Here is a 27,454-nt window from a genome sequence, read left to right on the forward strand (position 1 = left end):
TTTGTAACCAAAAAAATGCATAAAAATTAGGCTTTTATGAAAACATGAATAAAAAATTGCTAACCAACACATAAACTATTCATTGCTAAATTAGACTAAAATAAAAGGAATGAAGAATGATACTAAATGAAGAGCCATTTGGGAGCTATTTGGGAGCTGTAAGAGCCGGCTCTTCTAAGGGAGCCGAGCCAAGAGAGCTGAATCTTTAAAAAGAGCCGGACCTCCCATCACTAATCTGGAGGGCACAATGGCTAAATCCAGACTTGATGTGAAGATTAACTGAAACTCCTGACCTATGATTTTATGCACTGCATTGCTGCCACATGATTAGCAGATTGGATAACTGCATGAATAAGCAGGTGTACAGGTGTTCCTTCCATAAAGTGCTCACTGAGTGTGTATGCCACATTAGAGCAATTAATTATCATATCTTGATAAAATTTTAAACTCTTCAAATAATGACCAGTGAAAATAGTGAAAGGTGTAAATGATAGACAAGTCTATTCTTTACACTTATTAGTTGCCAGATCAATGAATGTTATATGGATATATTTACAGTTAACCAGGTACATTATTTGTTTTTCATTTAAATATAATGTCACTGCTCATATTGTAACAAAAGGTAAATTCAGTTTACATTGGTTTTTGGAAACGTCCTGGTGATAAACTTAGAAAGTGTTGACTGTAGAAGTTGACAAAGGCCCACAGAACACACCATTAGTTATGGTCTCTGTGAGTGTCTAATTTCAGGAGGAAGTGCAGGCTCAGCTGGCCTCCAGGTCCTCTGAAGGACTCAGCACACAAAACTGGGCCTTTCAGAGTATCCCTGAACTGGGACACAGTGACACAACTAAACCCCCCATAGTTATTGCCAGCAAATTTAAATGATGATCAATGTACCTGAATCCACAATTTCATTATCATTTAGCATTGGATATTTCAATACAGGTATGTAATAAGACAAGTGAAACAAAACACAACTTCATTATGTTTTATTTCAAATACAAGAATGTAGGTAAATGGATCAAATTGTGTTTTTTTCTTTAAGCTGCCAACATTTGTTGATATAAACACATAAACCTTTAAACAAATGTATATAGAAAAGCAATGGTCTGTTGCATTTTTAAGAGCGATTTGCAGCATTTTATTTTGCTCTCCAGTTAGATGGAAGATCTCTGTATGGGTAAAACTGTACTGTGTGTGCTATTTTTTCAGCTAAGGAAATAGCAAATAGCAAAAACAACAACCAGCCATTACCTACAATGAATTACTACAGAAGTAAGCACTACATTATGCATGCAATGCCTGCCCTTTTTTTATTTTAAGTAGCAGCTGAATCTTTGGTCAAGTGTTATGCTTCACTTGAGAATTTAGCTAATGATCCATTTATCTGAATTATGTTGTGAATTATGTGCAGTTGACTCACTTCAGTTTAGACTCACACAGTCCCAGCTTGCAAGCTTTTATGGAGTCTAGGGAATTACTTTTCCACACTCAACCACACACTCTATCTATCTCTTTGACTTTGGAGCATTAACTTTAAACAGACAATGTTGATGGATGTCAGTGGACATCAGTTTTGATAATTAGGAACAGAAGAGGAGTGTTAACAAGTACATGTGGTTAAAGCTGAAAAGCCAGCAGTGATATGTCTCACATTAAAAAAAATCTGTTTATGTTTACGGAAATTTGTTGACTACAGGTTTGGTGTGAAATAATGTGATACAGTATGAAAATCTATACTGCATTAGCACTCAATTAAAGTCTCATCCTAACCAGATCTCAGTCCTAATGGTTGTCCCGCATCCCAGGCATGGATCTGCCATCTCATGCTACACCCTGACATGCAGCATGGCGCCAGGATGAACACCACAGCCCCAGTTGAGGAGGCAGGGAGATGAGAGAGCTCAGCATTTCAATCGGCTGAACAGAATCCGAGCCCTGGAATCTAGTGGAGCCTTGCTGGGGGGGGGGGGGGTGACAACGGATCGATGCCTGTGATTAATTAACTTCTAATGAGTTCATCTGAGCGTTGAGAGACACAGAAAGTTGGACACGTCCCATCATCTCCCTCCCTCTGACCTATCCCGTCCCTCACCCTGCCTCTCCCTGCTTTTCTGCACCAATCGATCTGATTTGAAGGCGAATGAAGATCATCTTTTTGTTTTCATTTGTGATGTCACTCTCTCCTCTTTTGGATTTTATTTATTGAATACTTAAATAGCAACCTTTGAAATTTTAAGAAGTGCAAAAACCAGGAATGGATTATTGGTTTCCAATCCAGGATCAATAGTTGTCTCGGGTTACAGCACATTGCAGGTAGCTCATTATTAACCATTCTTTTTATTGTGCATCAATAACACGTAGGACAGTGAAGATTGAATGCTATTCAGCTGACCTGATTTCCTGTAGCTACTAAAGTTAGAGCTGCGTAAGTCGTGGTAAAGTCAGTGCAGCGATGGTAGACACACAGGTTCCCACATGTGATTACCCCAGCAGTCATTATGATCCTTCAGAGAGTGAGAGTGAAAGCTGGGAGTGCAGAAGCAATGGAGATGAATGGTCATGTGAATAGGGAAGTGGATTGGGGAGCCACGGCTCCCCTTGTAGCTTGGTCTGCCATTTTCTCTCTCCATTTCTCAGCTCTGAGGGCCCAGCACAGAGTTATTTGTCTCGCAGTGAAATTAGTAATCGCGCCGCCATCCATCATTGGCTGACCTGCTATTGATCGCCGGTGCACCCTCTCTTTTCAACTAAATTATATTACGAAAAAAGAATAACAAATGTCTGCACACTCAGAATGGTCCACACTTTTGCCTGCCTCAGCAAAAGACTCAAAAAAAAAAAGAGGAAACGCAGAGACTTTTTTTGTGTAACGTTAGTGAGACATGTCAACTTAGCAATTCTATTCAAAGAGATTAGAGGTGTTGTTTTGAAGATGACAAGTGTGGAACAAGTTTAAGGCAACATAGACTTGAATTGGGGGGAATTTCAGCTAGCAAGGCTTGTTATACACCGGTGACACCTCAGTGACAAATGCTGTGTGCTGTTCCCTTGTCCCAAACAATATACAGAGTGGAACATGCTGATACAAGCATCGACTTGTAAATGTTTCAGAGGTTAGGTACATGCCCTCTCCCGTAGAGGGATTTTGCACAACATTCTGTATCTAAATATAAACTTTCAATTTCAACTTCAGATATCAAAATGTACTGCAGTGCACCAAAATGAGGTCAAGAGCAGCTATTTTGTCTAGACTTTTTCCATTACACAGTCAATAACAAAGACAGACACTGTGCTCACGATTAGCCTGCTATTGATCACTGATGCCGCGTGACGACCAAAACACAGTACACAGAGGTCACTTGTCACTGCATATTCACTTGTGTCCCTTACAATGGTATGACTACAATAGGATTTGCTGCTGTGAGTTAGATTATGAGCTTAGTGGCTTGCAGACACTGTATGATACAAATACTGACATGATACAGACAGACTGTTAGAGGTTGGCGTGTGTGGGAGAGACCTATACATGGCACAAAATACAGAGAAGGGAAATGTCACGGTGACAGAGAGGCACATTAAAGCAGTATCAATTACATTACAGCTTTCTAATTGCAGAGAGCGAAAGGGATTGTGGGAACATATTGGTAATAGTCGGTCGCAGCTTCCAAAACCTGCAAAGAGGCAGATTAGGGAAACTGAGATTACCGTGAGGGAAAAGTACTGTTTATCAGGAAAGGGGTTAAAACCTAGTGGAGCATGACACACAACCTCAGCATTAACTGTATTTGTGTGTGTTTGTGTGTGCATGCATGTGTGTTGGTGTGTGTAAAGTGACAGGATGGGATGGCAAGGTTCATGTATTAAATCCCCTTAGGAGGAGATCAACACCAGGGCAGAGTGCTGAGGTATACGACCCTCTGCACAGAGCCCACTGTTTCGCATCTGACCAACAGGCCTCACTCACATTTTCCCATTTACAAATCCCTAATCCCTAACCCCAGAAGTGGGACACTTTATCTGAATTCTCTGCTATATAATCACACAACAGCAAACTGTAATCCCATAGGCTCCATCTTCTCTTAAATGTACTGTACATGTAGGGTAGAAACAATGTTTGTCACACAGCACAACTTGGAAAAGATGGTACATACTCACTCTGCCTCTTTTTTACTGGCTCTTGAGTCCTCGTCCTGTCTGCTCTCTACCAGACACATGAACTTTCACTCTTATCTCCTTCTCTATCCTTATCTCAGTACCTCCATTCCTCCCCACCGTCCCAACCCCATATCCCTGTGGATTCTTTCACACACATTAGATAGCCTCTCACTCATCCAGTGTTGTGTCCTCTTCAAATTTCTTTGCACTGTGGACTTTGAACTGTGGATGCCCCAGGCACCCAGAAGAGACCTGAGAGGGCCTGCGGTTTGGCCCCCAATCTATCATATCTTGCCTGCAGCCATGAAGAGACAGACTCCCTCCATCCAGCACAATGTTAGATTCGCAGCACACTAACACACATCACAAGTATTGATCTCATCAACCACCCATTGAAGCCCAGCTCCTCTCAGATTACTGTCACGTTGAGCTTATGTGTGGAAAAAAAAAAGATAATGTGACACCACTTTAAAAAAGTGTGGTTTGGCAATATGGCAAATCCGAGGCAGCATTTGCTGGAAGCTGAGCAAGATACTGCTGAAACTTCTATGCCAAGTTTTTAGAGCTCCCTAAATCACAAGTGCCAAGTTGGAATTCCTGAATGTATTTGAACAAATAATGAAAGGATTTGTTTTTCTTTGTTGGTTCATTTTAGCAATTCATTGTTTTGTTATAAATGTACCAAGAGCTGTAAACATTAAAGGTGCTTTCACCTAGTTTGTTCCTTCAGACCTTCAGACAGTTTGGTCTCTACCAAAAAAGCAGGTGTGAAAGGTGCCTTGGACCATGGTCTGGCCTTAAAGTGGTCTCAATCTGGCTCAAACTGAACCATGGTTTGGATCTTTTGTAGTGTGAATTTTTTTTTTAGATGGTTCAGACTTTTGGACCAATTACAGGAAACGGAGGCAGGCTTGACATCCATTAAACAATAGAGGAAGAAAAATAACCTGAGGATAGGTATGAATGAGCTGTGGTAGCAAATGGGGAGAGGAGGAGATGAAATATTTAATTCTAAATTGGTCTGATGACAAAACCAAAAGTCAACTTGAGAAAATGCATAAACATGCCAAAACTTGTAAATTATTTTCTAAGAGGATGAAAGAGAGTCAATTATCTACACGGCAGTGTCAGACATACATTCACTTACAAACCAATCAAAGTCAAGTATAGGGAGATGCAGCACACATGTGTTGATGACAGGACTTGGGTATGTGAGCTCATCATGATCTCATATTAACGAAATATTTAATAATTATCTGCGTGAGAGCTGCTGTAGCTCAAAAAGCTGTATTTAGCTTCATTGGTTAAGAAGCAGGTTTGCTAACACAGAGGTTGTGGTCCACAGCATTACATCCACACATTTGTCTTTTACAGGTCTCAAACCTCTCTCAGCAACATATTAACTCACTGCTAATGATGACACTGCTCCCTTTAAGCACTGCCTGGACAGAAAGAGCCTTTGGCACAATCCTCGATTCTCCTCGAGCGATGCCAAGTTGACCACGTTGCTCTCAATTATATTAAAATCTCCTCTTTGGGTCTGAAAACAAGTCCTCCTCAACTGATGTCACCCTTCCCCCTTTTACTCCCTCTCACTGCCAGAGGATGGCTTATAAATGGTCAGAAGACCTCCATTAGTATCTGCATTTGTGATTTATTGAGCCTGCTGAGACTTCCGCTGAGGTCTAATGTAGCAACTGGACAGTCAAGGCTGTATTTAGCCCTGATATAATGGATAACTACATAGGACAGCAGCCAGAACTCTGCTGAAAAGCCAGAGATTAAAATGTAAAAGAAGAAGACAGTGTTCCCCGGGAGAAACCGCTCGTTCATGTCAAGTTGTATACTCTGTGCTCCAAGAGGTATGACTTTTTTCATTCACAGCCAATAATTGATATTGTTATATAAAAGTGTAATTGCCATGTGAACAATGTTTTTAAGTATAAGTGTCACCTTGACATTTTGTGCCCCAATCTATCACATGCTAATTAACATAATGCTCCAGATTTATGCCTCTGTGAAGGTTGGCCTGCCCTCATCACAAACTCCCACAACTCTGCACTACTCTTCTGATCATCCATTCTGGAGGCAGTGCTGGGCGTCTGAACATCAACTGCCCGTAAACCTTCCTGACAGGAAAATGAAGACATATTTCCCTCGTCTGTCCATGTATCCCTGGTGATTGTCTGGGAGGATGAGAACATCATCAATAACGTAACGTTAGAAAGCGGGTGGGTGGCTGTCGCAACGGCTACACAAACCTCCCACTGACACCTCCACGGGATGCAGCAAAATTAAATCGAATCAAAAGGAATCACTTTGCCCCTGATGCAGGTGAAGACACAGTCTCTCTCTCTCTCTCTCTCTCTCTCTCACACACACACACAAGTGAATTATTATATTTACACACACAAAAACAGAGCATGGGAAAGCTCCATCTGGTCCACCTGCTTTCACTGGCCAGTCCGGTGAAAAAAAAAAAAAAAAAATGAAAAAAGAAAAGACAGAAACCAACCCTCTAATTTCTGATTTCATCAACACAAGAGCAAGCGTCCATCTGTCTGCAGTCTCCATACGTGGCTGAGTGTACGTTTACCTTTTGAAGGCATCCTCCAAGTCAATGCCGGCAAATTACAAAGAAAGAGAGAGGCAGCAATTGAAGGCTCAAACCATTAATTTCCCTGGAGAAAGTGTGCACTCTGCTTGGAGGGCCAGAGTGACCTTTCACTGACAAGACGGGAGCGGCAGAGACAGCCGCAGTGGACAAATGAGATATTAGAATACAGGAACAAAAGGGGATGGAGGAGAATACAGACAGCTGGGGATGGATACATAATCACTGTAACCATATATATATTTCCTAGGATAATTAAAACATGCAGTAACACTATGTTTTCTACGTTTAGTGCTATTTTTCATTTATATTAGGCTATTTTTAGTTTCATCCGATGGTGCTATGCTGTATTTTGGTCCCGGTAGGAAGATGAACCTTAGAATACCAGCCAGCAGGCAGATTTCCTCTGATGCTGGTCTTTCACTCAAAAGCATTTGATTGAGAACAAAGAAACCTTTATACAGTATCTCTCCACAAAAATCAAATAACAATCCAAAGTAAGATTTTGTTGTTTGCATCCTAGCACATATCACATGTCAATCACAAAGCCACTAAGGGCGCTCAGACTGCTTTACAGCTTTGAACAGCACAATTTAAAAGAGCAGCAGATTGAATGTGTGCTTGCATTTTTTTTTTTAATGCACTATTTTCTGGTGCTGAGAACAAGGTTTCGTAAAACTCACTTAAAAATGTATCCAGCATTACTGACGGCTTGTCACTCAGCATGATGCAGATGAAGTTGAATTTAAGTTGTCAGCTCAGGTTGTATTGAACTTATCAACATTAATAAAACTGTAATTGCACAGCTGTATGCAACAGTCAGCAGTTCATTCCAGTCAGGACTAAATGCAGTGTTGCTGTTTCACTGTTTTATTAAACTGGCTGTTTTTATTTGCATTCAAGCTAATTGTCAGAGGACGACTTGACTAAATGTTTTAAAGATGAAATTTCCTTTACATATAGTATTTGCTTTTCAAGGGAAGGGAATTTATTTTCCAAGTTCCAGCGTTGCTCCCTTTTGAGGTGAGACGCCAACTGAAATGACTGTGTAGTTCTGCCTAAGAAATCATGACTGTTTTGTCACAGTCCTGGTCAACTTAGTTCCAACTTTGGTTCTTTACCCAGCTCTCCAGTATGTCTGAAAATTGAACTTTTATTTATGTGCGCATGTTGAAAAAGATAAAACAGACAGAAAAAAGTACAGATTATGCAGAAGAGATAAAAAAGAACCCGAGGGGGTTATAAAAATTCCACACCTCAAAATAAACAAAGACAACCACAAGTAAAAAAACAAAAAACAAAAATATGATGATAAATAAAAATACAGCATAAGCTGGAGTGCAACCCCTATATGGCTCAAGATAGAAAAATAAGAAAAGTAAAAACAGTAAACAGTAAAACTGTTTCTTGGACCATGAAGTTATTTTATGACTGTGTAGCACATGTCATTTTGATGGACAAGGTCACTCTAACAGGACACGAATCTGTTGCAAGTTTCCTTCAGTTTTCTCATGCGTAGCTCTCCTGTGAAATTTATGTGTATTGTTTGCTTTGAGACCATACTTACCTGGCAGGGCTGAAGCTGAGAAAAGTAATAAAGGAAAGAGGCAAGGAGCCATTGTGGAAGTTATAACCAACCTGTGAGTGTAGGCAGGGCTGTGGCTCTAGAGTCTGGTCTCAAAGGTGGTGTCTAAGAAGCCTGATTTCATTTGGACATTTCTTGATCTCAGTAAATTTTGTAAACAGGGTCCTATGCTTGCAGAGTAAAGGGAAACTGCAGTTTTATACAGTCTGGGTTTTATTTTTGTAGTTTTAGACAATCACTGTATGAAGGCCATGGATAACATTTTTAGTTACAGAATGACTTACTAGTTCAACTTGGACCTAGTTGTGCATGTGCACAGTTTTTGTGTGCACAGAGACATTTTACTTTCAGTTTTATCTGCAGTTAAAGTGATTTAGATATCCAGGGATCTCAAGAAATCTGAGGGGTCCCATGACGATAAAAAAGATTTAAAAAATTATATTTATAAAATTATAAAAATTATTTAAAAAATTATAAAATTATACTTAGATACTGGATGCTAGCACTTCTTCTGGCTTCTAAAAATCTTTCAGATGAAACAATCTGGTTGAACAGCGAGCATCTCATGTCCACACCAAGGCTGTGGTGAGGGGTCACAAGCCAACGATGCTGAGAACCAGGTTGGCTTGACACCTTGTGTTTTTTGCCCTGTCTGGCAGGGATGTCTCCATGTTCTCAAATCTCAACAATTATTTTGGTGAGTACAATGTTCTCATAACTATTTGCTCCACCAGCCTATGAGATTTAGTCTGACCAAAAGATTGCTAATTGCATCATGATGATGATACTTAGGCATTTGACACATGATTAGATGCATGGTGAAAGCATGTGTATCTCTCACTTCACTTCTCCTTCAACATATATTGCACACCTGTGAATTTGAATTTGAAGACATCAAATGACCTTTAAATGCTGATGAAGGTCTATGACCAAAGCAAAGCTTCTGTAATAACCATAGCACTGACACTAACAGTGCACCACCACTTTCCTTTTAAGAATGCAAATCACAAAACTTCAGGAGGCTAATCAGACAAAGAACCAACACAATAAAGTATTTTGTTCAAGGGTACATTAGAGAGTTTTCATGGACTAAAAATCAGCAAGCTTTCAGCCAACCTGCAGTCCTGCATTAATTATAACTGTGAGGATGTGAGGATCAGTGCAGTAATCTTATAATATACATCCCCTACCCACACAGAGAGAAAATCAACAGCAACCCCAGCAGTGACTAATGACTAACACCCACTTGCTTGGTCTAAAGAACACAGTAGCCACTTCAGTTCAGTGGATAAGGTGCTCTAATGCACATTGCTGTGTTGTGTACTGGAAATATATGACAGGCATTGGCAGTGGAAAATACCTAAGAGGGTACTTAGGCCAGAGAGTCTAAGGCTATATAATATAGAAATCAATTAGAAAGCAAAAACGTAACAACGCCATAACCAGAGTGGGAAATTATGTTTTTGGTTAAACAGGTGACGTAGCTGGCAGTTACCTCAGATCTATCAGCCACTCATGTTTTCACCATTACACTGATTTTGTTTTGTTTGGCAGATATTTTTGACCAAAGCACACACAATTACTGGGAGCAATTTAGGGTTCATTGTGTGAAGGACACTTCAGCATTTAGAGTGAAAGAGCCAGGGATCGAACCACTGATTGTGCTTGTCGAATAATATAATCTGAGCTGCTCCATTTGAGCCACAGTCACTTTGATGCATAAAACATGAATTATTTGTATTTTTGAAAATGTTGGAGAATCTTGTGTTTTACAACTTTTACATTAGTAGTCGGATGGGGATTTCCTCTACACTGATTTCATCATGTTTATATAAATACCACAAGAGGGTGTTTCCTATTAGAGGTTAGAGAGGTGTGATTGTGACTAGAAGGTTAGTAGTTTGATTCACAGACTGGCATACTATGTCTGGGTGGTTAAAGTGCAGTGAAAAAGCATTGCTTGTCATTAGACAAATGTCTGCCTCATATCTAACAGCAGCTCATGTTGTCATTACCATCATCAAGGTGCATTTGAGCACTGTGTTATCAGATAACATACCTGGCTAAATAAAATAAATAAGTGAATGTTTGAATGAAAACATCTGCACATATGTGCTTACATGGGTATTGCCCGTATGCCGTTGTTGCAGTTGTATGAAATGCTTTTAAGGAGGCAATGAAATTACACCTTTGGCCGTGTTCAGGAAGGAGCCTTTAATTGGGTCTGAGTGTATTGAGTGCTGCCTGCGTTACGATCGGTCAATACACCAGGGGTAGTGGTCAAAGGAAAGAGAACCTGCCCTCTTGCTTACATCCTTAGTTTCATGTTTCTGCTTTCAGGTCATGGGTGAGTCTGTCTATCATGAGCAAAGGTACACAGAGGAGTCTGGTGAGTTTCCTTGTGGGGTGAGAACACACATATGTGGGCGAGCTGGTTAAATTTCACAGCATTTCCTACACCTGGAGTTCAGTCAAGTTAGGCATCAAGCAATTCCAGAGGTTCACTTTGATGCGAGGATGAAAAAGACAGATACATTTCCTCATCTGACTTGCTATTAAAGGGCAAAAGTCACCTAATAGTTATAGTTGGATCCAATATACAATTGCAAACATGTTCAATTAATTTATTTTCCACTTTTTTGTAAATTTCATTTACACATTTCAGAAACACTATTTTGTGGAGGTTAATTGATGAGCAAATTAATATAATCCATCTGCGGTGTCTTTTGAAATTGTCAATCTGAGAAGAGTCTTCCAAATAGTAACAATTTGCATTCATTTATTTCAATTAATTCATTTCAGGAGAAAATGGTCCAGTTGCATTATGTTGTACAAATTAAATGCAACTGCAGACATATGATTCACAGTGCAATTTTCTGTGAGTACACAAACATGGAAGATGTTGCAGACATACCTGTGAAAATCTTGGCATGTGTTAACATGCTCCCTTCTTTGATGTTATGGAAATAGATCACAAAGCTAAAACTGCTTTTTACTAGCCTTAACAACAAGATGGAAATGTGCTTCCTCCATGTGTTCAAAGGGGATGTGAATTGCCATTTTGCATAGTATCACAGGGAAAAAACTGCTCACATGAATATAAAGTAAACACATGATTTTACATGAAAATGTATGCAATTATGGAATCTGCAGTATGACATCCAAAATGTGCAAAAACATCTCTCACTTGAAAGGACTACTGTGACATGGCTGTGAGTTGTCTCCATGCTATCAAAGTCTTCTTTGCTATCTAAGTTTTTATTTTTGAGTGTTATGTCATTTACGTATGGGTACACTTAAGCAGTACATTTCTTTGTTCAGCTGGTGTGAATCACGCCTGAAGTAACCTGTTTCATTATCACAGCTTAATTGCAGTCAACAACATGGCATGATAAATCAAAGTGTTTTTCCGAACCAGCTGGAATTGCCTCTTTCAGTTAGAGGAGCACATCCAATCATGACATCACAGGCACATCACAACAAATTAGATGGGGCGGTTTCCATCTAATGATGTTTATCGCTTGATGTGTAGATATAGGGACTTAATCACATTTCCTTCACTTGGTGTGAAACTAAGTGTTTATCCTTGAGCCGGGGCTAACACATTTGTGTTTAGTGATGCTGTAAGTGCATCATGAGTGGAAAGTTATCTACAGAGGACGTTCAATTACATCCTGACAAGCAGGGAGGTTTTTCAAACTCCACGCAAATGCTCTTCTCCTTTAAGCCAATTAAGGACTTTTGACGAAAACACTTCTTTCATTATTCATCATAAAGCGTGTCAGCCTTGTCAAGTAGAACTGCTCTGGCCCTGATCTAAGTTCTGTTAAACACAACACCACTGTGAATAGTGAAACGTGTCAGAATCACAAATACTGGCTCTGGGTGTTACTCGTCTGTTTCCACCAGCCACTGCCAGGGATTTAGTCCTATGAAGATGGCCTGCTGAGCTGATGGTAATTAAACTCCACATTTCCATTGATCTCCTTCATCTCTTCCTACATCCTCCCTGCCTCCTCCCTTATTCCCATTCTCGTCCTAAGGAGGGATCCAGAATAAATAATGCAGGTTTCTTAGTGTGGGTGCGTTAATTGGCCTGTCTTTATGAGCCTAGAGGGTTCCTGCTGACCTTCTGCAGAGATAGCCAAAAGGCCAAGGGCCAGATGCCTGCAGAGAGACAAAGTGAGAACTGTTATCCACGGGATTGCGTTGAGGCAGCTGCCCAGATCTTCTACACTAGAGGGATAAAGTCAGGTCTTTGAACTCATTACACCAAGTCTAATACTAGCTTACCTGTCATCATCCCATGAAATCTAAGTCTAACTGGAAACCATGTTTGTTTGATTTCTATTAAGCAAACATCAAACAACCAATAATGCATCCATGCAGTTCTACACATTGAGAAAAGCAAGGCTTCCAGTACAAGCCTGTTCACACCTGAGGAGCATCACAGTATGGTGTTGTGTAACACTCATACGTTTGTTTATACAGCACCATTCAGACACAAGGCAATTAGAAGTGCTCTACAGAGGCAGAGAAATACATTAGAACTTTAAAATTGCAGTTGAAAGATGATAAAATCAAGCAAATATTTTTAAGCAGTAAAAAGATTAAAAAGAAGTAACATATGTGAAAGGGAGGGTGTTACTCATAAACTGCTCCCACCCACTGTGTTCCCCCTTCAAACCAATGAACCCCTATAGTCACAACCTTTGCTAACCATTAGCAAAGCCCACCAATCAATGTGCAGCACTCCATACTGAATCAAAGCCCTGCCTTTGAGCAAAATCTGTGACTACGGGACACATAAGGACAGATGTCACAGGCTGATATGTGGGCTATCAATCATGAATTCTTCAGAAATGTTTTGGACATGGAGATGTGGCAATAGACTACTGACTGACCCTAGAATATTTGGACCATTTGTCATAGTTTTGTGTGTGTGTGTGTGTGTTAAATTGGCATTAGTCTGTCTATACATGCTCCCTTGGTGCCTGTTATGAATGATGTAATGGATTCAATCCATTGTTCATTAATTTCTGCATTAAGCACTAAGCTCATAAGTGCCTTGTATTCAGATGAAAGAGCACCATGTTCTCCTTGAGAGCTCATGCTAGCATGGGTAGGAGTCATTATTTCACTTTGAGAGGATCGGGTATTGGTTTTAATGTGATAGCCATATGAGTCTTTGGATAGATGCGTATGCCTACTGGGAAAGACATTAGCACTGCCTGTTGTGAAATGCAAACTAGTGTCACCAACATTAGCAAGCTGCTACTTTAAACAAAAACCAAGTTTGAAAAAAAGACCTTGGATTTGCCATCATCCTGTTTCTTAGATATCTAAGTGGAGAGCCCTCAGGCTGAACCTCTTGTGATTTTCCATCAATTTCATAGGCAAAGTAAGCAGATGCATTCTGCTGGGCTCAGGGCTACCCAGCTTCCTCTTTCACTTCTGCTCAGGGCCACTTTGAAGCCCCTTGTACAAGGGCAAGTTCCTTGAATCAAACTGACTACCTCATCTGTAATTCTGGGCAGGGTACCTGTGAAATGGATAAGGAAGATTTACACAGTATTTCTAGGAAAGCGATGTATATTTATGTGTTCCGCTAAGAGGCTTTTAGAGGTTTTTTCTTTTTTTTCGGCAGGCAGAGAAGATCTCTAAAGAAAAGGAAATGAATAGTTGTGCAAGCCAGACTGGCAGATTACTGACAAGATGAGAAATATAGCATGTTTTCTTGTGGTTAATCATTGTGCAGGGGTCATTCTTTTAGTGGCTATGGGGCTGCAATCTTGATGCTCATGTCTTATAGTCTTTTGTAAGCTTAGAGAAAAAAGATTTAGATTCTATGTAAGATTGATTATACATTCACACAGAATCTCAATATCTCACAGGAAACCATACTATTCTTAAAGATTTAACATCAGACCACATTTAAATTTGAGCATGGACATGCCATCAGACTGTATCAATCTGAGTCTATCACCATGCAGTACATGTATGCCACACATTATTGATGTTGTAGTATGATACCATCTATATATCTAGGGAATAAGAAGATCTCATTATATGATTTCCCATCATAAACGCAGTAACTGTGGACCAAGAACTGAATCTGAATTTTAATATGTAACTCCAGTGGATTGAAAGATTATCAATTGATAAAGCTCTCTGAAATAACTTTGTGGCATCGTGTAACATTTACCAAAAAGGAATGACTAGACAGTAATTGTCATGAGGAATACAAAAATGTGATTGTGCTGGGAAAAAGCACCGCATCATTGCACAACTTGTGATGCTCTTCCCGAGACTAATACAATGAGAGAATAGAAGAAAAAAAAATAGACTAAGCTCATAATCCAATCTGATTCAAGACTACAATAAGATCTGCCTTCACTCAGCTTGTGAACAACAGAAGCCCCAAAACAGCCTGGAATTTGGTGGTTTAGCTTAGACTCCCTGAATAATTTGAGAGGTGGAACTAAGGCAACCATTCTGTTTTAAGCATTTTCCATTTATAGTATGTAGGGAGTGTAACTTTTAAAAGAGAACTAGCTACTGTGTAGCTAGCTACTCAGTTAACACACTTTGGGCATATCCCCAAACTCTCAAGTTTGAGGTTCTACATTTGACAACAAAGGAAAAAGATCAAGTCAAGTGAGACAACGTTTGAAGTGAGGTTGGTGGTAGAGATTATACTGAATGAAGTGAGGCAAATTACCTAATTCCATTTAGAGACGGTTTGTAATCGGCTTTATCTACTGTGGCAATGATATTAGACCCCCTAAATAATCTGGAATGAGAGGGACTTAAGAAATAAGTAACTGAGAGAGTAGTGTCTCAGCTGGTACTTAGCTCAGCTCACCTTGTAGACTTTCAATCTGACCTGCATTGGCCTGGAATCCAAGGGAGCGCAATATGGCCTCTTTATGTAAGAGTCCGTTGTTCTGAGTTGTACAGGGCAAGTCAGGACAAATTGTTCTGAGCAGACTACATAAAAGACAAGTGTTAAGGGTGGTTGGGTTGCCTGTTTTTATAATGTAGTGACCACACACTCCTAAATAAAAACCAATAAATCCTTGTCCTTTATGAATTAATAATGTGTAATTTAAGAGAGCCTTTCAAGTAACAAAGTGCTCAGAGAGTAGCAGACAGAGATATGTGCAAAATGGAATATTTAGGAGCTGTTGAAATGGCCCTTACAAAATCATGTTTAATTATTGCCCTGCTATAAAAGGGGGCCTAAGGATGATTACTGTATGTCTGTCAGTCAAAACCATGGACATCAAGACCAAGATATCTCCATTTCAATTTTTAACTCTGCTAGTTGAAGAGAACAAAGAGAATGAATCCTAATGACTTTGACGATGGTCTGACTTTTCATCTAGTGCCACCTATGAGGTTGACATTTGTGGTTTTGAGTGAAATGTCTTAAACCTGATTAAACAGATTGCCATGGTAATGGTACAGACATTCATAATCCCCAGAAGATGAATCATAATCACTTTGAAAATCCCTGACTTTTAAGCTATCAGATCACTATTTGAATCTGTCCAGTATTTAGATTTATGACCAAATAATGCCATCCCATCAGCCTCAGTTGTACTTTTTGTTTAGTGCTAATGAATAATAATAATAATATCTTAAGATTTTGTACTTATGTTTTGTTTCTTTCTGGAGATCTCACACCATAACCCACAATTAATTTAAGTGTTTTCCCAACTCTGAGCAGCTCCACCGTTTCTTTCATGCATTGCATTATGGAAGAATAGTATCCATCGACACTGAAATCAATTGTTATTAGTATTCATACTACATGGTTGGAATATACTTCATTTTGTCACTTTTCCAGTGTAAACACACTACATAATCAAAACCTGCTTAAAATTAGTATGTAGCATGTGTATTTTGCATTTAGGACATGTCATTACTCCTGTTCAATTACACATCCAATATCTTGTAAACCATTGCTATGCAACCTCCTGAGCATATTCATGCTCCCGAGGGAACAAACTCTGGTGTGCTAATGACCCCATGGCCTTCCCTCGCCTGGAAACCTCAAGAAAAATGTTATTATTTTTAGCCCTCAGGCAAGTAAGAATAGTGAAATTATGACTGTGTCACTTGCATGAAGTATAAAGAATACTGCACCCTCTGGAACCTGCTGGACTTTAAAAAAAATGTGTGTGTGTGTGTGTGTACTTGCCAACACGTTCCAAAAAGTTTATTTCAGTAACACAAATGTTCCTCATTAAGTGATAACTTACAAACTAAAAGCCACCAAGAGATGACAAATGTCTGCCAACAGTGATTTTATATTTCTCGCTATCTTACTTTTTAGAATTCCATATTTGCTTTGAGTTTGGAATCAAGGGTCTGCTTTTAGTAGATCTATGGAATTGGAACAGATCTGATTAAATCTTCCTGTGTCCAAAGCCTTAATTTGTTCACCGATTTGTGTAGGTTTTTGAGATTTCTTGCTGGCAGGCAGAAAAGCAAACCCTACGGTTAAAGCGAGCAACCTTGCTTTGGGTAAGATATCGGCTGAGATTGAGATCATTTCCCTAAAATAATGTGTTCATATGTTCATGAATTGATTCTAAAGTAAGTTGGGCATTTTGTCCTCAATATTTTTTTTTTTTATTCTCATTTGTCTTTGAGGAAAATTATGTATGGTTACACTGCTGTGGACTGAACAAGGCAGCAGGAGGAAGTCTTGGCTGACATCTGCTATCTGTGCCCCTATCATCCTATCACCCAGCAGACAAGACCAAATCAAATCCACATGGGACAGATGCATAAAACCTTTGTTCATCCAAGCATCATTCTTTCTTTCTGTCTGTCTCTCTATCTTTCTCTTTTTTTCCCTCTCAGGCTCCCACTTGAAAAGAAAGAGAGGGGGAAAAACCAAGGTCAGGCTACCACGCATGTGAAGTTGCAGGAGAATAAATTTCCACATGCTTGTCCTTTCCGACCCACTGACAGTCTCAAGGAACGTAGCCTTGTCAAGCCAGGTAATACATGACTAGTGAAGACGTATGGCATGTTTGCATGTGGCCCTCCGTCACCTTCATCTACCTTCCTATTCCTTTCTCCTTTTGCTCTCCTCTCACACGTGATGCACGGATCCATATAGGAAGTGATGGGTGGGTGGGCGCTTAATTCATGAGTCAAAAGCAAGTCCACATTGTCAGTGTTTGAGTAGAGGAGAATCTAATTAAAATGGCAAATGGAAAGAGAAGAGAGAGCAAGAGAGAGAGAGGGAGAAAGTGAGTGAATCAGCATAATTACAGCTTAATGCAAACAACTCCACATTGTCTTTATTCCAATGAGTTAATGAGGTTACAGACTGGAAAAAACAATTCCATCACTGCTATTGTCTTCTGCAGGCCACCAAGGAAAATGAGCTGTCACCCGATCTTAATGGCAACAGGGTTTTCACCCAGGCCAGAATTAATATCTGACTCCCAGGCCTAATGAGCACGAGTTGGGAGAGCAGAGCGAACTCTTTGTCCTGTGAGTTTGGAGAAGAAAGGAGAGGAAAAGCAAAAAATAAATAAATAAATAAGAAATGGATGGTGCAGAGAGTAATGGCACTTGTGAGGGAATACATCTCTCTGATTGGATTCTGCTCCTCAAGGGCAATTTCAATTCAAAGCTGCCTTATCACTGTGACGATCGGAAAATTAACCATATTCTCAAAGTGTTTCATTTAACACTGCAAAACTATATACAAAGACATAATTAGGCAGTTGTAATAATAAAGCTGATTACAGCTAATTTCACTGTTGGTGTCCAGCACCTGCTCCTATACCCCATAGCCAGGTGTAATGTACACTTTAACCCTTTTTCACAGCATGGTTATCCATGCATGTACGTATTTTAATACCAGAACCCCTCAGGTTCAGCATTACTTGATTTGCATGGATGGCTAGCCATTAAAAGTTAGTATGTACACACATACAGCATACTCTGTGCATGTCTATATGGCTTTAGTGTGGTGTCATTAAACAGCTGTTTTCACTCTGAGCTGATGGAGCAGGTGGAGATTTAATTTGCAGATATATTTATATTGTTTTCTGTATTCTCGTTTAGCGGGACACAGGCCTGCCTCAATAGTTTAATTCATACAATTTTTGTTTTGCTTTGCTTTAGGGTAATTACTTACATATCATTTCTAATATGTTTATATATTAGACAGGAGACTAAAAAAGCTGCTAGTCCTCCCTGTCTTAATGTTCTGTTTGGGGTCCTGGGATCCACTACAGCTGCAAAAACATACTTAACATTTTAACATTTTTCACTTGGATGCTTAGTGATTTTTCTTAATTTCACGATAATTGCAAAATAACTCACTTGTAAGTGGTCACATGTTTCGGATGCCTGCTGCAGAAAATTACATATTAAGTCGTGTTGGGGTCTCAGAGGCCTCAGCTATAAAACATGGTGTAATTATAGTGGATATTAATCTGCTGTACACCTGTGGTTGGTGTTTTTATCCAGCACTACCTCTCCCAAATTCTAAAAAGTCTATTAGGATTATTGGAGTTTTATTAAGAGGTCTAAAAGGAAAGTAGACCTCTCTGGGATCTAAATAACCCCTCAGATTAAGTAACACTTGTAAGATAACAAGATGTATGATATTTTTTTTATCCCCTCTAAAATACCTCTTGGCCAAAAATGAATATAAATTCTTGCATAGCTCATAACACCTGTATACCTGTATACCTGTACCTATGTATGCCCATATTTCTGTTCTGTTAATTTTACATAAGTCCCCATTAGTGCAGTAATTCTGTGTGAAGGTATTCTATAAATGTATTTTATTGCTTTTATATTATCTGATGCATTTTAAGTACCACTTTTGTGTGCCTGATGTGTGTTTGTTTATTTAATGTGGCCTACAGGAATCATCCACCAATTTCTTTATTATGTGCAGAGTTACAAGATCAATAAAAATAACTCTTACTCCAACGATTACTGTAAGAAATAACAGTATAACTCTGAACCGGTTTCACCCATCATATTTCACAAACACATACTGTGGAACTCAGCCAGCAGGGATTCTCTCCCTGAGGAGGATTTGCATTTCCTCTCCTTTTTCTTTACACAGATTTTTCTTTTTTCTTTTTTTCTTTTTGTTCCTTTTATTAAATTCAAGCATTTTTATCCTAGTCACCCCACGCTGTGTGTTTGGGTAGAAAGTTGTAAAAAGAGTAGTATTGCCCGAAGTGACAAATGTACTATTCCTGCTCAGTTATGGACTAACAATGGCCAAATGCAGCAGAGAATGTATTATGAAGGCAAATGTCTGCATATTTTGCATCAGTTTTTCATCATTCAGGAGGAAAGAAGAATGTGATGTGAGTGTGTGATGGATATATGGATGGGCTCCCTAGGGAACCTTCATGGCCTCTGACATACCATATACATAACATGAACCCTCAACATTAACTTCCTTTTCACTCTGTAATCTAAACTGAGTAAATATCTTTACGTGTAGCTTTCATTCATATACTGTAATTAACATTGGATCTACTGTAGCTCCTGTGGCAGTGGGACAACTAACTTTCCCATTACTAAAGGAAGTCATTTATGCCCTCGTTCTCCTTTTGATCCGTCCAGACTTGTGATGAAAAGAATAGTAGAGCCTCAGCCTAGGGATCCGTTGCCTTTGAGACTCAACAGCTTGACTCATTTCATTACTGTCATGAATTAAAGATCCCCAATCTCCTTTTTTCCCCATTCGCATGGCAATGATCCACCCTTAGTTAATTTACAGTCGCTCACTGTGCAAGGCCTCCAGCCTCAAAGCTCCCGTGACAATTTACCTGTGTCCTTTTCACTTGCTGGCGCATATCATTGTGATATACTATAATGGAATGAGCGGAGGACTGAGGAGTGAGTAGGCATGTTGTATAATGAGCTGGGGGAGGTATAGTAATCAGTTACAGTACACCCTTCACTTCCTGGCACAAGGAGACAACTTAACCAGTGAGCCAAATGATGTGTTTTTCTAGCTGGGGATATATTTAGGAAGGGTTATACTCTGGGAATGTCTTGTTGTGGCCAATTTTTTTAAATCATGTCAACACTGTACACTGTGACTTAATTAAGATCCTTCTTTATATGCAACTCATGTTCTTGTCTTTTTAATGATGGTTCTGTTTTCTGTGCTGAGAGTCACCACATACAAAAAAGTTGTTTCATAGCAGATATGTAAACATGTCTGCAGTACTGGGTTACTACAGAATACATTCTCTTGAGTCTGTAATTCTGTGCAAGATATACTGTAGATTTGCAGTAAATATAATAGTTTGGTTGGAAAATGTAACATTTAAATGTATAAGCTGTCTGATGCCCTCCACCCTTGTTAGTAGTGGTGATAACTGCTCATTATAATTTTCCCTCTTTTGAAAAGCCTTAGAAAATACAGCACAGGAAATGCTGCTTTGCCTGTTACAGTACACTCCATGCAGGGCACACAAACAAAGAGCATACAAACACACGATGGGATTATGCAGACACATGTGTTTGTCCTCATGGATGCATTGAAGTAAAGCAGGGGAGACAGAGACAACTGCGAAAGGTGACAGCATTTCCTTTTCTCTCGGGGTGACCTCGTTCTCAGCGGGTTGCTACCGCGGCTTTGGACCAAGTCTCCACTGGCCATCTGGCCCTGCCGGTCTCCACTGTGAGCAAATACCAGCCGAGTGGCTCGCTGACATATTCTGATGGTGTGATTCAATATTGGTGGCAGTTGTAAGCTAGGGATTAGCCTGCTGCACATACCTCCATTTCACTCAGCTACACCACCTGCTGTGGTTTTCATTCACCTGCTCCCTATGGTAATCTCTTGGCTTTTTTTTCTGTCTCAATGTACGTACTATATTGTAATTAACGGAAGCTTTTGATCCTTGTGCCAGTATGCCACAAAATACACACAAGCTGCTACTGTCTTTATGTGTCACCATTCTACAGCTAAGCTTCTATTCCAAGATTTAGTAAGCAATGTGGAAACTTTCCCATATTTCATTATGTATACACATGCCAGCAGATGGAAATATTACAGATTCCCTTATAGCAGATGTATTAAATATATACAATATAGTCTCCTCTGTGAATTCAATAATTTATTCGCTGGAGCTTACAAACACACACACAGAATGATTCCTTGCTGTCTGTAGGGCGAGCAGGGAATCATCCTCCTCAGATGAGGCCTCTCTGTCTCTGTCCATGACGGCTCAAAATCTATTTTTATGTTCACCGGTAGGGGGCATCTGTTACCTAAAGATAAAACCCACGCTGCTGTGAAGCCAATCCTCCAGGGTTTGCTGAAAGCCAGCATAGCTGCAGACCAGAGCGACGGTGATTTGGTCCTCGGTCCAATCAGCATTGCCAGAGTGTGTCTCTGCTACTCAACAGTGCAATCACTTTATTAAAAGAAACCATTATCGCATCAAATGCATTTAGAATGAATGTATAATGCCTATAAAGGACAGGCTATGCCTGCAGGTACTTTGATTTTCAATGTGGAGAAAATACACAGAACAAAAATATGCCTGTGTTTATATTCATTTATGCAATTTAAATCTAATATTTCGAGGACATTTTCAAGATACAAGCAGTAATTTATGGTGGGAAAATAATAATGAGAAATGTTTTTTTTTTACCAGCTGATGTAACGAAAAGAAAAACTATCAAGAGAATATTTTTAGTAACAGTCCCAGGTCTCAGGTTGGTTTAAAGCTTAGACATGATACTCTGTCTGTCCAATTTACCAAGCAGAACTGATTTTTTTTTTCTGACGATTTTTATCAACTCCGCCTACGACATTAGAGCAGCCATTCCATTCCTCGGGAGGAAGCGCGGGTCCCCACCAGCAGGCCTGGCTCTTCGCCTGTCTTTTGGGGGTGTTTTCGTATGCATGTGCGTGCCTGGCCGTGTCCGATCCAAATAGATTCGCCTCACGTCACCTTCCTACCCACCCACCACCACCACCAACCCACCACCCCCTGCACATAAAACATTTATTAGAGCGCAGCCCTGCACTGCAAGAAATGTCTGTCTGAATAAATCACTAATTTTTATTCATTTTCACTCTTAAAGCCCATCAATCAGGTAACCCTGCCCCCCCGCCCAACAAATAAATAAATAAATAAATAAATAATCAAAATTCATTCTTGTTTGTGTCAGGGATTTTCTATAAATAACTGTAGGTATCGAAGAAACCAGGCAGAAAATACAGCAGATGAAATAAATAAATAACATCTTCCTTTGCCTTGGCAGAGATGAAAATTCCACTTTGAGACTTAAAAGGAATATTTTTTGCAGCGTGATACAGACCCATAAAACATTCATCTCTGAATTCTCTCTCTCCCTCTTTCTCTCTCTTTCCGCCAAACGCACCTCGCTGCCCCGCCCTCCCTCTCCACCTCCCCGTGGAAAACGCACACTGACGCGCACCAGTGCGGGCCGACATCGGTGCGCATCCTCCACCACCACCACCACCACACTTTTCTCTGTGTACTTGGGAAATATACGGCGGGGGCAAGTAATCGGACTGGATATGTGCTGCGATTTTCAAAAGATGGATCCAATTCTGGTTTTTCGCCTGTGTCGCTGATTTCTCCACTTCTGCGTTAACACTTTGAGCTCTTCTCCGGAGCTGTTTGCGCGTCCTATATTTTGGGGAGGTGTCGACTGGTGCTGTCGAGTCTTCTGATCCCAATTTTGGATGTTTATTGCTGACTTTTTAAAAAAAAAAAAAAAATCCCTCGTCCAAATGACTGAGCTCGGGTGCAGCCGGAGACGTGGCTCCCCACTCGGGAAGACCTACGGCTAAAGTTTGAAGGGTGCCGGGGTGCTTTAGGCTGTCCGTCTCCCACCGTGCACTGGATTTGCAATTACCCATAAATTGCAATAAACAGCGGATATCCTATCTGTCTCCGCACACGCTGGGATTCGTTAGACTTGGATTTTATACAGCTTCTGGATTTCACCCCTATCTAAATCATGAAGACCGTTATTATTGATGGTGAGTACACATTAGACAATAGGACATCTTTGTAAAGTTTTCACATAAAGCAGACAAGATGAATCTGCTGGGTTACTGCGCACTGATAAAATCCACATCGGGCAGTGTCACTGCTCTGTGGAGAGCAGACACAGCCAAAGATAAATCACATGTCCTAATTGGAGTTACTCTGCCGGATCCTCCTGGGTTCGGTTAAACTGGTACCTGACTGACAATATGCGCAAAAATACATCTAATCTGCACAGCAACACATTATTCCGTTATTTCTGAAGCGGACTAACAAGCAAAGTCAATATCAGTTATGGATATTGCGGCTGTAAACGACCTTGACTCAATGGCTCTTAATTGAGTCGTAATTCAGAGCAGATTTTGCGCGTGTGCCCCTTCCTTTCTCCCTTTGTATGCCTGTGTGTGCCAGTGCGCGAGCGAGCGCGCGCGCGCGAGAGAGAGTGAGAGATCGTGTACTGTTTGTGGTGGTCAATATGCTCTGCATGATATCGCAACTTAACCCGGGCATCCGCTTCAGCCCGTCTGGACGCTGTGGGCTGAGCTTTTGATGAAGTCTGCAGATGGTCCGCTTGGCGGCCCAATAATACCGCTTTACTCTCCAGCTCCTTGGCTTATAATTGGTGTTTTTGTGGCACCGTCCCACTCAGGGTGCCGCCAAAGTGACAGGAAATTGGGCCTTGTAGCTTTCACCAATTGGACTTGGGCTCGCTATTCTAATGAGGACAGGAATGCCCCCCCCCCTTCCATTCCCGCCGGAAATGGCTAAGAATTTCATTTCTTGGCAGGACTGTGCCTTAGGCTGTGCGCGTGCGTGTGTGGGTGCGTGTGCCAATAGGTGGCTGGAGGAGGGGCAGGGAAGAGGAGGAGGAGGAGGCACCTGGCATGTCAGCGCGCGTGTTCCTGCGCGCCTGATTGTACCGGCTCCTGTTTGGTGTAAATACGTTTAATGCAGTGCAGAGAGAATGACACTGACACGGTGTGTGATGTTTGATAAGCAGCACCACGAGGAGATAAGTGCATGTATGTAACATCCAATTTGTTCCATCAAGAGTTGGAGGAAAACCCTCATCTCCACCCTGCCCCAACCCCTGCACACACAAACACAAAGAAACACACAGGCATACACACACGCAGTCCTTATGCAACATGCTGTACACACACTCTCTTCCTCACGTTGTTCATTACTTGGCTAAAAGTGCAGGATTATGGTAAGAAAGCTGCAGATTATTGTGGGCCTACAGAGCAACTTTGCATTTCACAACTAGGGAAATCAAAGAGGCACATCTACTTTTGCATTCTCTTTGATATGTCACAGGGTGATGCAAATTCAAGTGCACACCCCTTCATTGGCACAGAATGGCTCTGGGTCCCACAGACCCGACAGGCAGGTTTTCATCATCCAGCTGCTGGTGTGATTTAGCACCAGGCTCCTGACACACACCTATGTCTGTTTTTTTTTTTTCCCCTGCTGCAATTATAATTGGTATCCATCTCTCAGGCTCCTGATTTGGCGAAGAAAATATGGCCTGTCGTGTCTTGTGTTTAAAGTGTCAGAGTGAGGTGGGACTTTAATTTACACTCTTTTTCACCCAGTCAGCATATGATCAAATGCCTCTGTGGGAAAGCTGTTGCTCGGGGGTGCCGCTGCTCCCTGTCTACTGCCAAGCAAAGCCAATAAAGCCCAAATGAATGGATAAAACCATTATAGTGGAACTGAAAGCTTTCTCTTCGGGAGTTTTAAACCACTACACAATGAGGGCATTTTTTTTTTCAATTAGTTAACTTTGCTATTATTTTGGTGGTACCTTGCCAAAAACTCTGCCCTATTTTTAAAAATAGGCCACAAGATGCAGCATCTGTGCTGGCGAATTGTTTAGAACATATCAAGCTACACAAGAAAAAAGTTGTCAGGCAGAAAAAAAAGAATAACAATAGCTGATTTGCATAGCAGCATTAGGTGGGATCAAACATCGTGCCATAAACTGACAATGAGACATGGCATCTTCCGCATCCTGAAAGGGAATGTGAAATTGATCCATCTTTGTGTTTGTATGGGTGTATATATGAGCACAGAGGGAGGGATCCGAGGGATAATGTGTGTGGGTGTAGTGTTCTGTCAGTATATGGGGAGGTCTGAGGAAGGGAGAGGCAGCAATGAGAGAGAAAAAGAAAGAATGCATGTAAAATGAAAGCAAAGCAACTTATCATGCCTGTCGTTTGCCTGACTTGTCACTGTGCGCTTTCCAGACAGCGTCTTTCATCACATGTCAGCATGTTATGGAAGATGGAGCAGAATGAGAGGAAGAGAATTAGCAGCTCCTCCCTTTTTCCTTAACAGTACTTCAGTGAGTAATGTTGTTTACATTCCTGTGAGCTCTAGTTGAGGTTTGTTTCCTCTTAATTGGCTAAAGTCAGCAGTGAGACCAATAAAAGCACAACTCTTCTCTTGAGGTATTCAAGGGGGAAAATGTCAGATTTGTACATCCCCGTAGTACAAAATGACTATCATATATCTGTAGCTGGGAAGGTTGTTGATCAATACAACTGACTCATTGATTACTCTGCCAGGTGCAGAGATTTCTTTCTTCCATTTCTAGTTTTCGGGCTGAATTTCAAGACACTCCCAGTCTCCCCGGTCTCATTTATTCACTTTTTCCAAGTCTTTATCAATTGAGGCCGGTGCTATGAGCAAGACCTTTCAACTATGAAGACTAATAAGGCTCATTACCTGTGCCAGAAACCTGTGCAGCGCCAAGAACGGGAGATAATAAGTTCTGCCAATGTTGTTGCAATTCCTTCTGGTCACCAATAGAGGTTGATAAAGGTCAAAGATGGGTTATTGCCCCTTTGTGATGAAGTTGTGGGGCTCATCAGGAGTCTATACAGTTAGTGCATCATGTGGTTTGTCTGCAGCCTAGCTTTATGCTACCCAAGAATAAATAAAAATAGTTCAATAGAAGGTTTTGCTTGGCAATTTAGCTGTGTACTGCTACACATCAGCACTGACTTCTGGGTTGCCATTGGATCCAGTAGACAATGAGGGTAAACACAGAAGGTAGTTTAAGGCTTCAGTGCAGTCCAATGCAGTCATTCAGCCTTGGTTCCACTTGACTTTTTCTTATCTGTTCGACACTGCATTTTTTGTTCTATAACAACAGAATCTGCTTCTTTCTCTTATAAGTCAATAACATTCCCATCCGATCACACATTCACCTCCTCACCCAGATTCATAATGAAAGTTTCTTAGCAACAGATCGTGTAACAACTGTTTGGTAATGGAGTTTTAATCCCTCCAAATATATCCAGAGTGTAACTGTTCTCGTCACTACTGGATGATCTAATAATCTCTGGAGCTCGTTGTTGTTGAATTAAAATGAGAAGATCTAGTTTTTACATGTAATTACCAGAAGCTTTATGTAATGCATGACAGCTTATCACATTTTATTACAGTCTGATGACCCAATTTATGGACTTCTGATTACAATTTGGCATACTTTTACTAATGTTTTATTGTAATATTGTTTCAAATTTGGGTTTCAAATGATGATTTCACATTCAATTAAATTGGGACTATATTTGCATTATCAGTCACAACACACAAGATACAAGAGTTTGTTCAAAAAATGTGAATCATACATAAAATGTTTAGGATTCCATACACTCGACACACGTGATCCTGTGAGCCGTTTTATTCACATTTCTTATTGATTGCTCATTGTCGAAAGGTTGAAGATATTTTATGCTACAGAGGTGTGGTAATATTAATGCCTTAGTTACAGTGACAGACTGCGCAGGCTATCTGAGAGTGGATCTGCTATGTTCACTGCATCCTGATGAGCACGCTCCTACAGGGGCTTCTTTTAATTGGCCGCACCCTTCAAGTAGCACTGCATTTGTTTATACAGTACATGTGCGCTGCACACACATACGCACACGCAGATTCCCACTGATACATACACAGGCATGCTGGCCTCAGATACCCTTGGAACCATCCGATCTAGGTTATCCCAGTCTCCCAGCCCTTCGCTGCTAATCAGCAAGACAGAGG

The 27,454-nt window shown here is 40.5% G+C and overlaps 1 protein-coding gene across 1 annotated transcript in view; it reads left to right on the forward strand.

Moving 5' to 3' along the window:
* The first annotated feature begins 22,791 nt into the window (after positions 1 to 22,791).
* rtn4r (reticulon 4 receptor) overlaps positions 22,792 to 27,454 on the forward strand; it is a 40,421-nt gene continuing 35,758 nt past the window's right edge. The window contains 1 exon segment of the mRNA XM_018662282.2: positions 22,792 to 23,397. Within this exon segment, the coding sequence (XP_018517798.1) occupies positions 23,376 to 23,397 (22 nt within the window). The 5' untranslated portion in view covers positions 22,792 to 23,375.

Source organism: Lates calcarifer, linkage group LG13 (assembly GCF_001640805.2).
Source record: "Lates calcarifer isolate ASB-BC8 linkage group LG13, TLL_Latcal_v3, whole genome shotgun sequence".
NCBI classification, from domain to species: Eukaryota; Metazoa; Chordata; class Actinopteri; family Centropomidae; genus Lates; species Lates calcarifer.